At 36.1% G+C, this 13622-nt stretch overlaps 1 protein-coding gene across 1 annotated transcript in view; it reads left to right on the forward strand.

Moving 5' to 3' along the window:
• Positions 1–13622, forward strand: part of LOC149830361 (clustered mitochondria protein-like) — a 71547-nt gene that overhangs the window by 43607 nt on the left and 14318 nt on the right. The window contains exons 20-24 of the mRNA XM_090016469.1: positions 79–234; positions 306–374; positions 10399–10557; positions 10659–10715; positions 10803–10843. Coding sequence (XP_089872595.1) covers positions 79–234; positions 306–374; positions 10399–10557; positions 10659–10715; positions 10803–10843 — 482 coding nt within the window. The remainder of the gene's footprint in view (positions 1–78; positions 235–305; positions 375–10398; positions 10558–10658; positions 10716–10802; positions 10844–13622) is intronic.

Consider the following 13622-nt stretch of genomic DNA (forward strand, 5'->3'; position numbering starts at 1 on the left):
AAATGATCATTATTTTATTTTGAAGAACCTATGTAATAACCAGAATTAAAATGTCGTAATTCTAATTTAACTCTTCAGGAGCGGGCTAGCCGAGAGCCTACAGAAAATTCTTTGAAAGGCCAGAAAAGTTTGTTTAATGGAGCAATGGCACAGAAAAATCATACAACATATTCTCACATCTCATCAGAAGGTCTTTGGCTCGACATTGAAGAATTCACAAAACACAAGTATCAGGTATGCAATATCTCTTGTTGCCCATATTTTCTTGCCCAATTTGTCCTGATGTAAAGGATCTGTGCTTGTAGTTCTCCTTACCTGAGGATTCAAAATCACAAGTAAGAAAGGTGTCAACCATCCGTAATCTGTGCCAAAAGGTAAATTTGAATTTTAAAGTATGCAAATTGGACCCATGACTGTGATATTTTTATTCATGGTTTTTGATCTTTCGGGGGTTTCTTCTTTTTGGCATGTTATAGGCTGCTGATCAGATAGTTCCATTTATGATGCTGAAATAGTTTGAGGGTCCATTAAATGAAATATGTATTAGCATATGTTTTGTCACATTCTATCTTGTAACGCTGGTGGGAACGCGTGGTACATCTGGGATAACCCAATAGCCACCTGTTATTGGTGCTGTCACTGACTTCCAATGATTTTACATAACTAATATCCAGGCATAAACACCACTATAGAAAGAAGCACTTATTCATGATGGCCATGCCTATCGATAATAACTAATATCCAGGCATAAACACTACTATGAAAAGAATCACTTATTCATGATGGCCATGCCTATCTATAATACAACAACAACAACAACAACAACAACAACTACGCCTTCATCCCAAAACAATTGGGGTCGGCGATATGAACCAACAAAGAAAATCATTATGGGTCTTCCACATGAATCCTTCTCCTCCATTCATTTCTATCCAATGTCATGTCCTCGGTGAGGTTCAAAGCATTCATATCCTTATCACCTCCATCCATGTCTTCCTAGGCCTACCCCGACCTCTTTTAACTAATATATTTTCCCATTTCTCCATCCTTCTAACTGGAGCATCATTAGGCCTTCGTCGAATATGTCCAAACCACCGTAAACGATTCTCTCTCATCTTATTTTCAATGGGTGCAACGCCTACCTTCTTACGTATCTCCTCGTTCCGAATCTTATCTTTTATTGTATTTTCACACATCCATCTCAGCATACGCATCTCAGCTACACTCATTTTTTGAATATGATGTCTCTTGGCAGCCCAACATTCCGTACTATAATAAGAGGACAAAATTTAGAAAATTGTCTTATAAGTTCACAAAACTACTACAGTATGATATCATCCAGCATTGTCTTAGAAGATGAAAATGCTTTTAAGTTGGATTATCTAATCAACTTCATCAATGAAGTATTAGATTGTACACCAACTTATCTTAGATGCATTTATTTTGTACGTTTTTTTCATTGATGATTATATATTGTCATTGGATATGTTCTATTCATGGCCATCTTAAATAATGTATTCCCTGGGTTCATGCTTATCGGTAACATTTTTCTCTTCTAATTGATTATTGGTTAAACTGTGTTATGTGGTGGAATAGCCCTTGTTGAGAATGCAAGTACTATAAGAAAAACAACCTGCGATACCTGCAATAGAAGGTGAGAAACAGGAAGAAGAAGATGGCGTGTGGAATAGAGGAGCAGCCCAAGATTTTTGTTATGTGGCTCCTCTTATTTTCATTGCCTTTTAATATGATTACATTAGGCTATGGTAATTTACTCAAATGTCCTTAATACAGAAAAGTATTACATATGTAACAATACAAGACTGAACTGGATCTCGGGTCTATCATGACCCGATCCACAACACTACAAACAATTGTTATTTTCTAACAAGTACCCCATATATTTTCTTTCTTTTCATCCTTCTGAAAAGCCTAAGTTTGCCTCCTCATTGCCATCTATTTTTTCACTTTCACTGTCTTGTAATATATTAACTTGTCAGTTATCTTCTATTACCCTTTCTTCTGATTTCAAATAAGCCTCTTGAAATTCTTTTATCCTTGTGGATGTTTTCGATCTTTTTGGTTAGGCTCTTTTTCTCTTCCTTACCTCATGTTTCACATTATTTTTCTCACTTCGGATTTCTATTGTACTTCATCTGTTGGGATCATAATTACCAGCTGGAACAACTAGATATCTTTCTATGCGTCCATTTTCTTGTATATTCTTGATCTCACAAAAGGTATCTGTGCAAATTTTAAACACTATATCTTTTAAAATGATAGGCAGTTCCAAGCAGTTCTGTGAATATCATATTGTTAAAATGTAACCTATATATATATACTTTTGTAATACCCGATAAGGGTAAATATGTCTTTTTCTTCACTTTTACTCATATTTTCTTTGGAATATGTTTGTACTTTTTCTTCTTTTCATTTTTTATCTTTATTCTTTTATTTTTCTTTTTTTAGCCATTAGGGGGTCCACATTATAGACATTGGGCCCCTCCAACGGTCAGAATTATGACCGTTGGAGGCGCTCCAATGTCTATATGTGGAGCCCCTCCAAGGCCTCCTAATGTGTATAAATAGGGGAACACCCTCTTTGTATTTCTTAAGCTTTTAGCAAAAGCTCTCTTCACCTTCAATAAAGATTTTCTTTTTATTTTTATGCCTGCGCATTTGTAATCTCTTGTATGTGTTCATCTTGTGCCTTTGTGCACACATCACACGTTGAGAACTTAGTGCTTTTGTGCACATAGTCTCTTTGAAGACATTTTCGCACATATAAGTGTCTAAAATTTGATGGCTGTACATTATCATCACTGTATTTAAAAAAATGTCGTACATGGAAAACCTTTCCCAAAGTTAAAACAAATATTTGACCATCAAGAAACAATAACAAGCACAGGGAAGAAAGATTACCATTAAGCATATCAAATTTTAGATTTGAAAGTATATGTAGTGACAGTCCTCTCTTGATTATTTGATCAATCTTTCAGTCACTGAGATGGAAAAACTGCGAATGATTCCATAGAGAACCCAAAACTGAAACACCTAATTGTGCTAGCATACTAGGAACTAGGAAGGAATCCTTTGAATCAGAGACTGGTTGACTGGTTTTAAGTCTTCCAATAATGTCAAAATTGCCATAATTGAGTCCAAACTAAAAAATTTAAATATATACACCATAGGATTCTATTTTTAAGTTGGTGAAAATCGACTCACGATTCATCAAAATAAGGGTTGTTTAAAAACGCTATAAAACATCATATTCGAGTCAACTTTCACACTTGAAAATAATAAATAGAATACGCTAAACATGATCGAATGGTCAGATTTTTCTTTTGGAGCTTACATCTATGTAAATCAAGTGTGTGCCACCATATGCTATATATATATATATATATATATATATATATATATATATATATATATATATATATATATATATATATATATATATATATATAGAGAGAGAGAGAGAGAGAGAGAGAGAGAGAGAGAGAGAGTATGTCACATGGGTATGTGTATGGGTTCGAAGGGTACAATACGGTAATTTTAAAAAACGTGGGTACGGGGACACAACTATATATATATATATATATACTGTGTGGGTCCAATGTAGGATCCATATAATGGTTTGTAAGTCCAAATGCTCAATGCAGTTTGTATTAAAAAGGGACAAATTTTAGTAAAAAAAAAGTTGTACGGCATTTTGAATAAAAGAGAGGGGTTGTAGGTATAAAAAAAAGGTAAAAGAGGGAAACAAGGGAGGGGTTGGGGGAGGGTGAGGGGGTTGGGGTTGGGGTTATGATAAAAAGAAAAGGGGAGGAGGTTTCGGCCCACCCCCTCCCCCTCTCTCTCTCTTGATTGGATGAAGACGGAATAGCAGAGGAAGGAGGGTATAAGGTATGGTGCCCCCCTCTCTCTCTTTCTTTTCCTTATTTCTCTCCTCTTCTTCTTTCTCTTTCTCCTATGCTCATTCTTCTTCTTCTGAGGGGTATGATAAAAAGGAAAGGGGAGGGGTTTTTGTCCCACCGCCTCTCACTCTTTCTCTCTGTTGATTGGAATGAAAGGTGGAGGAGCAAAGAAAGAAGGATTGATGGTATGGTGCCTCTCTCTCTCTTTTCCTTCTTCCTCTTCTCCTCCGCTCTCTCTTCTTTTGAGGGTTTTGCGAAACAACAAAAAAAATGAAGAGATTTTTTGGGTTTTGGTTTGGACCCGATCCGATCCTAGCATGTACCCATGCCGCACCCGTACCCGTCCTCGTGTCGGGCCGTGTTGACATGGGTACGTGGGCCATTTAGCTGTACCCATGTGACATAAGAGAGAGAGTTCACAATAATATATACTAATATAGATTCAAGTGAATCTATGCACACGCACATGTAGGTTTATATTTGGTACAAACGATTGTACTTACAATCTAGATTGAATCTCACGGTGCAAGCTGTTTTGACACAATCTAACCTCATAGATGTCTTCAACATGCTCAATTTAGGACTCAATTCCTCGATCATGTTTTTATGAGTCGAGAAAAATCGATGCCATCATATCCATTGATTTTTGGACCGCCAGAAAAACCTCTATGCAGGTTTGATTCCATCAATCAGAAAGCCGGTTTCCACTAGAAAAGAACCTGTAGAACACATCTATGGTGTTAGATATGAGAAAAATTCCCAAACAAGGGGGTTCCTTTCCATTTTCTAGGTTGTTTGTATAGGAAATTTTAACCCTATACATATAGTAATGCTTATTCTCTTTTGTGTGTATATTGTATGTTTACATATATACATATATATGAAAAAAGTATACATATACTTTTTATTTTTTCAGAATATATGTAATTATGTATATAGAGAGTCACAAATATCGGTATTGTCTATATCTTGGCGAGGCTCTTTCTCGTGATATTATCGGTTTGGTGATAAATCTTGAGAAAATATCTAGAAAATTTTGGGACTTAAAAAATAAAAAATAACAAAAATAAGTAAGAAAATTTCATGTTTAGACAAAAAAGTACATAAATAATAAAATAAATAAGTTCAATATGTAAAAGAAATAAGAAAAACATATGTAAAATGTAAAAGATAAATAAAAAGTAAAACTAATTGATAATATCGCGATAATATCATGATATATATAAATTTCTAATATTTTGAAAATATCACGATATTTTACCTTTAATATCGTTTTTCCATCATATCGTGATAATATCACAAAATTTTCAAAATATCGCAGATATCTGTGACTATGGTATATAGCTATGTAACACAGACACTCCATTTAGGGTGTCGTACCCGTGTTGACACGGGTATCACCACCTGACGTAGTGCGGGTACGCAGAGGATCGGGTCCCGCACTTTCTCGGGTCAGGTCCAAAAAAACCTGACCTGTGTTTGTTTTATTTTAAAGAACCTCCCCCCCCCCCCCCCCCCGACTCTCTCTCTCTCTCTCTCTCGACTCTCTTTGCCCTAACCCCTGACTCTCTCTCTGCCCTAACCCCCAACTCTCTCTCTCTCTCTCTCCACCCCTTGCTGTGCCGCTCCGCCCCTCGCAGTGTCGCCTCTCTCAGCCCCTCGTAGCATCACCCTCTTTGTGCATCTCAAGTACTCCTCTTGTCTATTTGCCTCTCTCATCTCTCTCCCTCTCGATTTCTCATCCGTCTCTCTCTCTCTCTCATCTTCCTCCTCTTTGTCTCCCTCTCACTTGCTCTAGTCTTTTCCATCTGTCTCCTTGATTTTCCTCTTTCAGTTTTTTTTTAAGCTGTTTTTTTGTTTTAAGGTGTTTTTCAGTTATACTTATATATTATTAGATATTCAGACCAAATATAGATTACCTATTTTCAAACAGAATATAGATTATTAGATATTTTGTACTGAATATGTTTAGTAATTTAGATATTTTCAGACTGCATATAGATTATTTAGATATTTTCAGTTGTAGTTGTAGCTTTACTTGTTATTGAATTTTGATTCTTCAAATAAAAGTTGTTAGTCTATTCTGTTACTAGTTTAGTTGGTTGTTAAATATTAATTGTTTAACTGTTAAATTAATTTATGTTGTCTTGTTGGAATAATAGATTTTGATTTTTGGAATTTATTTTATATTTATATAATACTTAATATTATATATATATATATACACTGTTGTGTCCCTGTACCCACAGTTTTTGGAATTGTCATGTTGTACCCTTCGGACCCGAACCTTTACCCGTACCCATGTGACATAGGTATATAGATATGTGAAAAAACAGAGTATACATATATATTTACTTTAAGATGATCAAACAAAAAGGGGACATATCTGATTTGACTTAGAGCTGGGTCTAGTTCGACCTAGGTCTGTTTCAGGCCTGGTCAAAGCTTGTTTGAATGTCAGTTATGTGTGTGTATGTTCACACACACACATGCACGCATACACATCCAACCCCTGGGCACCCCATGTTCATCGAAATTGCTGTCACTCCATACCCACATCCACATGAACACCTGTGTGACATAGTCTGCTTTTAATATGTTGTACATATGAGAAAGGTTGTCTTAGGACTAATATTATGTACAGTAAATTGTATTGGATATTTACGTATATATGAAAAAAAGAGAGTGTGTGTATATATATATGTATGTATGTATATATATATTTTTAAGATAGTCAAACAAAAAAATGGGACAAATTTGATTTGACTTAGATCTGGGTCTGGTTCGACCTAGGTCTGTTTCAGGCCTGGTTAAAGCAGGTTTGAATGTCATATATATATATATATATATATATATATATATATATATATATATATATATATATATATATATATATATATATATATATAGAGAGAGAGAGAGAGAGAGAGAGAGAGAGAGAGAGAGAGAGAGAGAGAGAGAGAGAGAGAGAGTAATTCTACAGTGCTCCGGGCGTACCTACTCCCACATTCTAGAAATCATTGTTGTAGGTTGTATCTTCTCAATCAAAACCTTATGGATGTACTCAACATAGTTTATTTGATAGGAATCAAGCTTTGGATCATGTTGTTTGGACATAAAAATAGGTTCTTTTAAGTCATAAAATTTTGATACATTGTGAGCCGTTGATTTTTAAAGGTCTTGAAAAACATACGTATGCTATAATCACACTATCCAAAACGTTTTTTCTACTAAATAATGCTTATAAATCATATCTACAGGGTCTGATCAACATAAAAAGTTCAAGAAATTTGAAAATCTAAAGCTTCTATTAGGTGAGAGTAGGTGCTCCGGGAGTACCCTATCATTACCAATATATATATATATATATATATATATATATATATATATATATATATATATATATATATATATATAGAGAGAGAGAGAGAGAGAGAGAGAGAGAGAGAGAGAGAGAGAGAGAGACCTGGGCTTCCATGGTCAAAATTTATCTGCCCGCATCCACATGAACACCCATGTGACATAGCCTTCTCTCAATATGTTGTACATATGAGAAAGTTTAAGTCTTAGAACTAATATTGTGAAGTAGAGTAAGTTTTGTTTATTAATAAATACTCCTAGTATTGTGGGAACCAATGAAGTGTGAACACACATATACACTTAATCACACCCACAAACACACACACAGAGTTTATTAATTCTGGCAATACAGAATATTTGTTTGGTGAAACTCCGTGTCTGTTATTATCTGATTTTTTTTTTGGATCCCAACTATATCTCAACACGTTAAATTATCTCTATGATATAACTTTACTTGATAAATCTCGGTTAAATCTCAACACTTAAGAATTTTTAAAAATTATAGAAATAAGATATATAAGAAAATAGCATATTTCAATAATAAAATGTGGCTATAATAAAATAAATAAGTAAAAAATATATAAATAAAGAAGGAAAAACAGAATTAAGATAAGGAAAATAAATAAAAAGGTAAAAGTAACAATACACGTCACACTATTATCGTGATATTATATTGCTGTAAAATCATTCATGATAATTTTTTTGCTATTACCAAAAATAAGCTATATCTAGCCGATATTTTCAATCCATCGGTGATATCTGTGACTATGTCAACTAATCTCACCTAGGCCCCTGACTACACTTTTTAGACGTCTACTGTCAGGCGCTGACTAGTGTTTTTGACTGCATAGCCAGTAAACCAACTGATGAGGGCTCTACTTATAACAATTTCAATTTCCATGAGGAACTTGAGTCACAAGTCTAATATTCTCAACAAGGCCACATATAATCCCATTAACAAAATTTAAGGATCTAAGAAATCCAAGACTAGTTCACTAGGAAAGTAGAATTGGTCTAGCAAAAAACAGATAATGCCCAACAGTAGTAGTCTTCTTCAGTAAGGTTACTGAGTGTTGATTCTAATCAGTCAACAGTCCAAATACAGTACAGTAGGTGAATGAACATATTAAAATTGCATATACTTTGAAAATGAAAAACATTTTAGACAATCATAGATACTTGCAGTCAATAGAATAATAAACATACCGTTCTAAAACTTTTTTATTTGAATCATAATTAATACCTATGCTTCCAATCTTTCCAGTGAAACATCATTTCAAAAAAGATATTCTTCTACTCATGATACTGCAGTTAATACTTACAATAACAAGAGCTAGTCTAATTATGAAATTGTAACTAATTACTTGAGAATCACATAAATTCTCGTCAGCAGTCGCTCCTATGGTTCACTTTATAACAAAATACCTAGATAAGAAAATGGGGTTGGGGAGATAAGAGAATGTGTGAGACAGAGGGCCACAACTACTCTCCTATTTATAGTGCTCAAAACTTGTTGAGGACTTGAGATGTTACACCAAATCAACTTATGTATCAATTTTTTTTTATTTGTGAAGTCCTTAATGGCATCCAACTGGTTGAGGTGTCCAACTTGTTCCCTTATAATTCATACCTAATAACACTTAGCTGATTGATGTGTCAGCTTGCTATCTTGTGGTCCATCTTAACAACACTGAACTAGTTGAGGTGTCAGTTTATTATCTCGTAATTCATGCTTACTAACACCCATTTGGTTGAGGTATCAATATGTTATCTTGAATCTATGCTTAATGACAATCAATTGGTTGAGGTGTTTGCTTGTGATCTTGTAATCCATGCTTAATGACACTCAACTGGTTAAGCTGTCAGCTTATTATCTTTGTATTCCATGCTTAAAGATACCAGCTGGTTAGGACGTGAGTTTATTATTTGGACACTCAGCTGGTTGAGGTGTGAAATTCTCATACTTTTTGATCATTAAAATTTATTATTATTGATTATTCCTTTATAATACTTGGACAAATAAGGGCCTTGTTTTTAACTTTTACATTATAATTGAGGTATATAATTGTCACAATTGGGGTAATCTATTACAAAATAGACCTAGGTCTGAATCAGGCTTGGGTCATGGTGACACTTGGCCCCAAGGATATGTGCTACCAAATGCCATTCACACACCACACACACACACACAGAGAGAGAGAGAGAGAGAGAGAGAGAGAGAGAGAGAGAGAGAGAGAGAGAGAGAGAGAGAGAGAGAGGACTTGTAAGTTGCCGAAGGAGCTCATCATCAGGCACCAAGTAGGTGAGCTTTTTGGAGGTTGGGATGGGGGTGGGGGGGGTGTTAATCCATGCCTTAAAAGTTAAACCCCCCAACCCACATCCCCACCCTTGTATATATTCTTTTAGAAGTTTTTAGAAAAGAGTAAAACTGGATTTGATCAATGTTGATCAAGTTCAGTTTTGGACAGAAATTAGCCTTGGTGTGTTTTCTAGACCGACGTGCAACTGTGTGGGGTGCCACAGCTGCACCCGTGTTGAGTCAGAAGACTCAGAACAATGCAGGTGCGTTGACTCTCCTAATGCATCCATGTGACATAGAAAGAAGGTTTATTTGTTTCGTAACTTCGCTTCCTATTAGCATAAAACAGAGAATGCTAACTGTATTCCTATGAATTGCATATCATGAACATCTTATATTGGCTATACACATCATTATATATAAGGTTAGCATAAGCAGGACAGTTCTAAAGAATGTTACACAAAACACTGCGTTCACTATCATGTGGTGCTAAGTCATTAGCACATGAAAATATCAATAATATGTGCTTGACTTATAATGTTCAACAAAGAAGTTTGGTTAAATGAATTCAATAATTTAAGTTGGTTATGAACAGGCTGTGTGGCTGCATGGTGAAAATCTTCTTTTTCTTTCTTTCTTCTAGCTGGTGGGTTTATATGGATGTCTTTGCATATAAAGTGGTAGTACATCCATATGACTAATACTCTCAACTATGACATGTAGAACAAGATGCTTGAGTCTACCTATGGCTATAGCGTACATTACGAGTATTGGATATATATCATCCTTCCTTGATAATGATATTTTATGTATGAACAGCTAGGCATATCCATTGCAGCAAGGAAGTATGACTTTGATGCAGCCTCCCCTTTTCAAACATCAGATATTTTGGATCTTCAACCTGTTGTGAAACATTCTGTTCCAGTCTGCATGGAAGCTAAAGATATTATTGAAACAGGAAAGCTTCGTTTGGCTGAGGTGTGTGGAAATTAAAGCCCACCAGTAACTTCCATGATGATGCTGTGCATTATTTCTGGCACTTGATAATAAGTTCTATTGATCCAGTTTACCTACTGCAGGGAATGCTTAATGAAGCATATTCATTGTTTTCTGAAGCTTTCTCGATACTTCAACAAGTAGGACCGACCCTTCCACTTGCCTTTATTCCCTTTTCAACATTGACATTCTTAAAGTAATATGATGTTGATAATTATGAAATGCAGGTAACTGGTCCCATGCATCGGGAAGTTGCTAATTGTTGCCGGTAATTGATAAATCTTGTATACAAGGTGTTGTTTAGCTTGTGGGGATGTGTAGGTGTGCATATAGTTTAAAAATGTTTGTGCTTGCATGCTTGTCTATGCATGTGATATTTGATTGCAAGTGTCAAAGATATATCGAAGCCAAAAGTTGGTCTGCTTTTAAACCTTAAAGTTGAAGTAGACATCCTGATTTTGTTATTGGGATACGGTGACGTATTTGGGAAATTTGGCTTTAATGCCAATTCTGTCATGTTCTTTGGTGTAGATTAGCCTGGAGAGGAAAAAACTGGTACTCATAACAAGTGTTTGATAGGAGTTTACTAGAGATGGATCAATATCTATGCAAGTGCAGAGCCTTCCCGTTATACCTTGAATGAATAGCAATTGATAGTGCAGTGATATTCTCTGAATTAACCCATCTACTTAAATGAATATCCTGACAATACGTATAGATGTTCAACCCTTAGCAAGCTGCATATTCTGTTTGGCATCAAGTACATGCGTTAACCAACCTATGCTGCCTTGGTTAATTTCTTGGTGAGTTGATTTGCAACTTGGTCCTGGTTTCATGTCTTCGACTTCTAGCTGATAATGTTCAACCTTCCCTTTGATGAAAGTGATGATCAATTCACTGGTCCTTTGTGTTCCCATGCCATACCAGATTTATAAATATTGCTGGTGATTTTTTATTATCTAATAAAAATAGTGCTGCAAAATCTGTCTGGAAGTCCGAAACAGCCTGATCATCTTTATCAATTCTATTTCTGCACTAATCACTCCATAGCACCACAACGGACTTTTAATATTCAATCAAGTTTTCTATGCCTCTATTTTCTAGCTTTTGACGGTGAATACTCACTATCACGTGATCAACCTTCTTGTAGTTAGATAGCCTAACCAATGCCTGAGAGAAAGAGTCACCAATGGATTTAATTTATTCAGGCCTTTAAGTGCAAAAGACCATCACCGTGGTGACCTAACCTTATACTTTCATTATTCTTAGCTACTTGATATACTTGAATGGATCTTGTTTTCTTCCTCAATATGCTGCATATTATCCTTGTCCTAGTAGCCTTGAGATATTGCGATGTTCACACAATGCTGTAATTCTTTTCTCGTTATATGGAAAGGTTCAAGTAATGATCAACAAAGACCCACCATTGGCTAAAGTTCTGGTGAATGTTGAGAGAAGCTTGCATACAGAACAGAATCAGCTCATTAATCAAAGGCTCTCTATATGTCTATCTCAAGGCCTGTGTCACATAGGTATGGGTGTGGATGCAGTGATGCGGCAATTTCAAAAACCTTGGGCGTGGGGGATGCGGGTAGGTATATATATATTATATACAGGTCTGAATCAAAACGGACCTAAGTCTAGGTGAAGACTTGGGTCTCCTTAGACACAGGCTTGAATTGGACAGCCAAAACAGACCTGATTCTGTTTTGATCCAGGACAGATTCAGATTTGGGTCTCCTTAGACCCAGGCTTGAATTGGACAGCCAAAACAGTCCTGATTCTGTTTTAATCCAATGCAGATTCAGATTTAGGTCTGCCTTGACCCAGGTCTGACTCAGGCTTGGGTCAAAGCAGACCCAGGTCTACTTCAGAACTGGGTCAGGATTCAGAGTCCTGCTCTGATCCAGGTCTTAGGCAGATCTGTGTCTAACACAAGTCCTAATCAGACCTGTCCCAGGTCTGATTATGAGAGAGAGAGATAGAAGTAAGGAGGGGTTAGGGTCGATGTTATCTTGCCATAAACCCCTTTTTATATAATTTTTAAACTTTTTGAAATTTGACAAAAGTAGACTTGGTCAGCATTGACTGAGTCCAGTTTTTGGACATATTTAACAGACCTAGCACAGTGAGTCCCAAGTCCCGTCGCACCTGCATCTGTCACATGGATACAGCTGCAGATACAGTGATGCAACTATTTTTTATAAAGTTTTCAATATGTCTAGTATATAAAGGGGCATGATGCGAGGGCCAAAATGGAGAATCCGTGTGACATAGACCTGCATCGCGTCGTGTCGTGCCGATGCGGGTGTGTTAGGCCTTATAACAAGTTGTTACATAGCTCAAGGTCATCCGGAATACGTACCGTCAATCCTAAAATTAAAACTGCTAAAATTTCTAATTCTTGGCTGGACTAAATCCTCCTCTCACTACTCTCTCTCTCTCCCACTGCTTTCATCTTCAAAATGCCTTCTGTTTAGATTTTATGTTTGTTATTCAAGTTACTTGTCATGTTAAGGTTGTTCTGCTTTTTAAGTACTTTAATCTTGGAAAACTTCTCCGATTAAGCTGAATGAAAACTTCTTTATTTTTTTCTTCTTCCTATCTTTTCTACCCTGATGTATCTGGTGTTGAGTATCCCTTGTTATGGATCTGTCCTTGTATTTATTTGGTGTTGATAATCCCTTGCTAGGAATATATGTCCTTGATTAATTCTAAATTATTATAGCTGGAGCCCACAAGAGCTCCTCATCTGGTAAGGCCAACTTCTGCATGCCACCAAGTTGGCAGGATGTCATGAGTTTGAAACCCACATGGGGCATCCCTTGCTGCAAAGTCGAAGCTGCGTGTACTTCCTAGTGGGCAGGGGGAACTCAAGGGTTTTACCAACTGGAGGGCTTCCAATATACGGTTTGTGATGGTGGTGTCTTCCCTTGGCCTGGCCAATAAAAAACATTATAGCTAGATATCTGCTAATGTATGTGGTGTTCATGCACTTGATTTGCATAAAAAAACCTGCTACAGTTTGTTCCCATGGCTCAGTTTTT

Source organism: Nuphar pumila, chromosome 8 (assembly GCF_984573655.1).
Source record: "Nuphar pumila chromosome 8, dmNupPumi1.hap1.1, whole genome shotgun sequence".
NCBI classification, from domain to species: domain Eukaryota; kingdom Viridiplantae; phylum Streptophyta; class Magnoliopsida; order Nymphaeales; family Nymphaeaceae; genus Nuphar; species Nuphar pumila.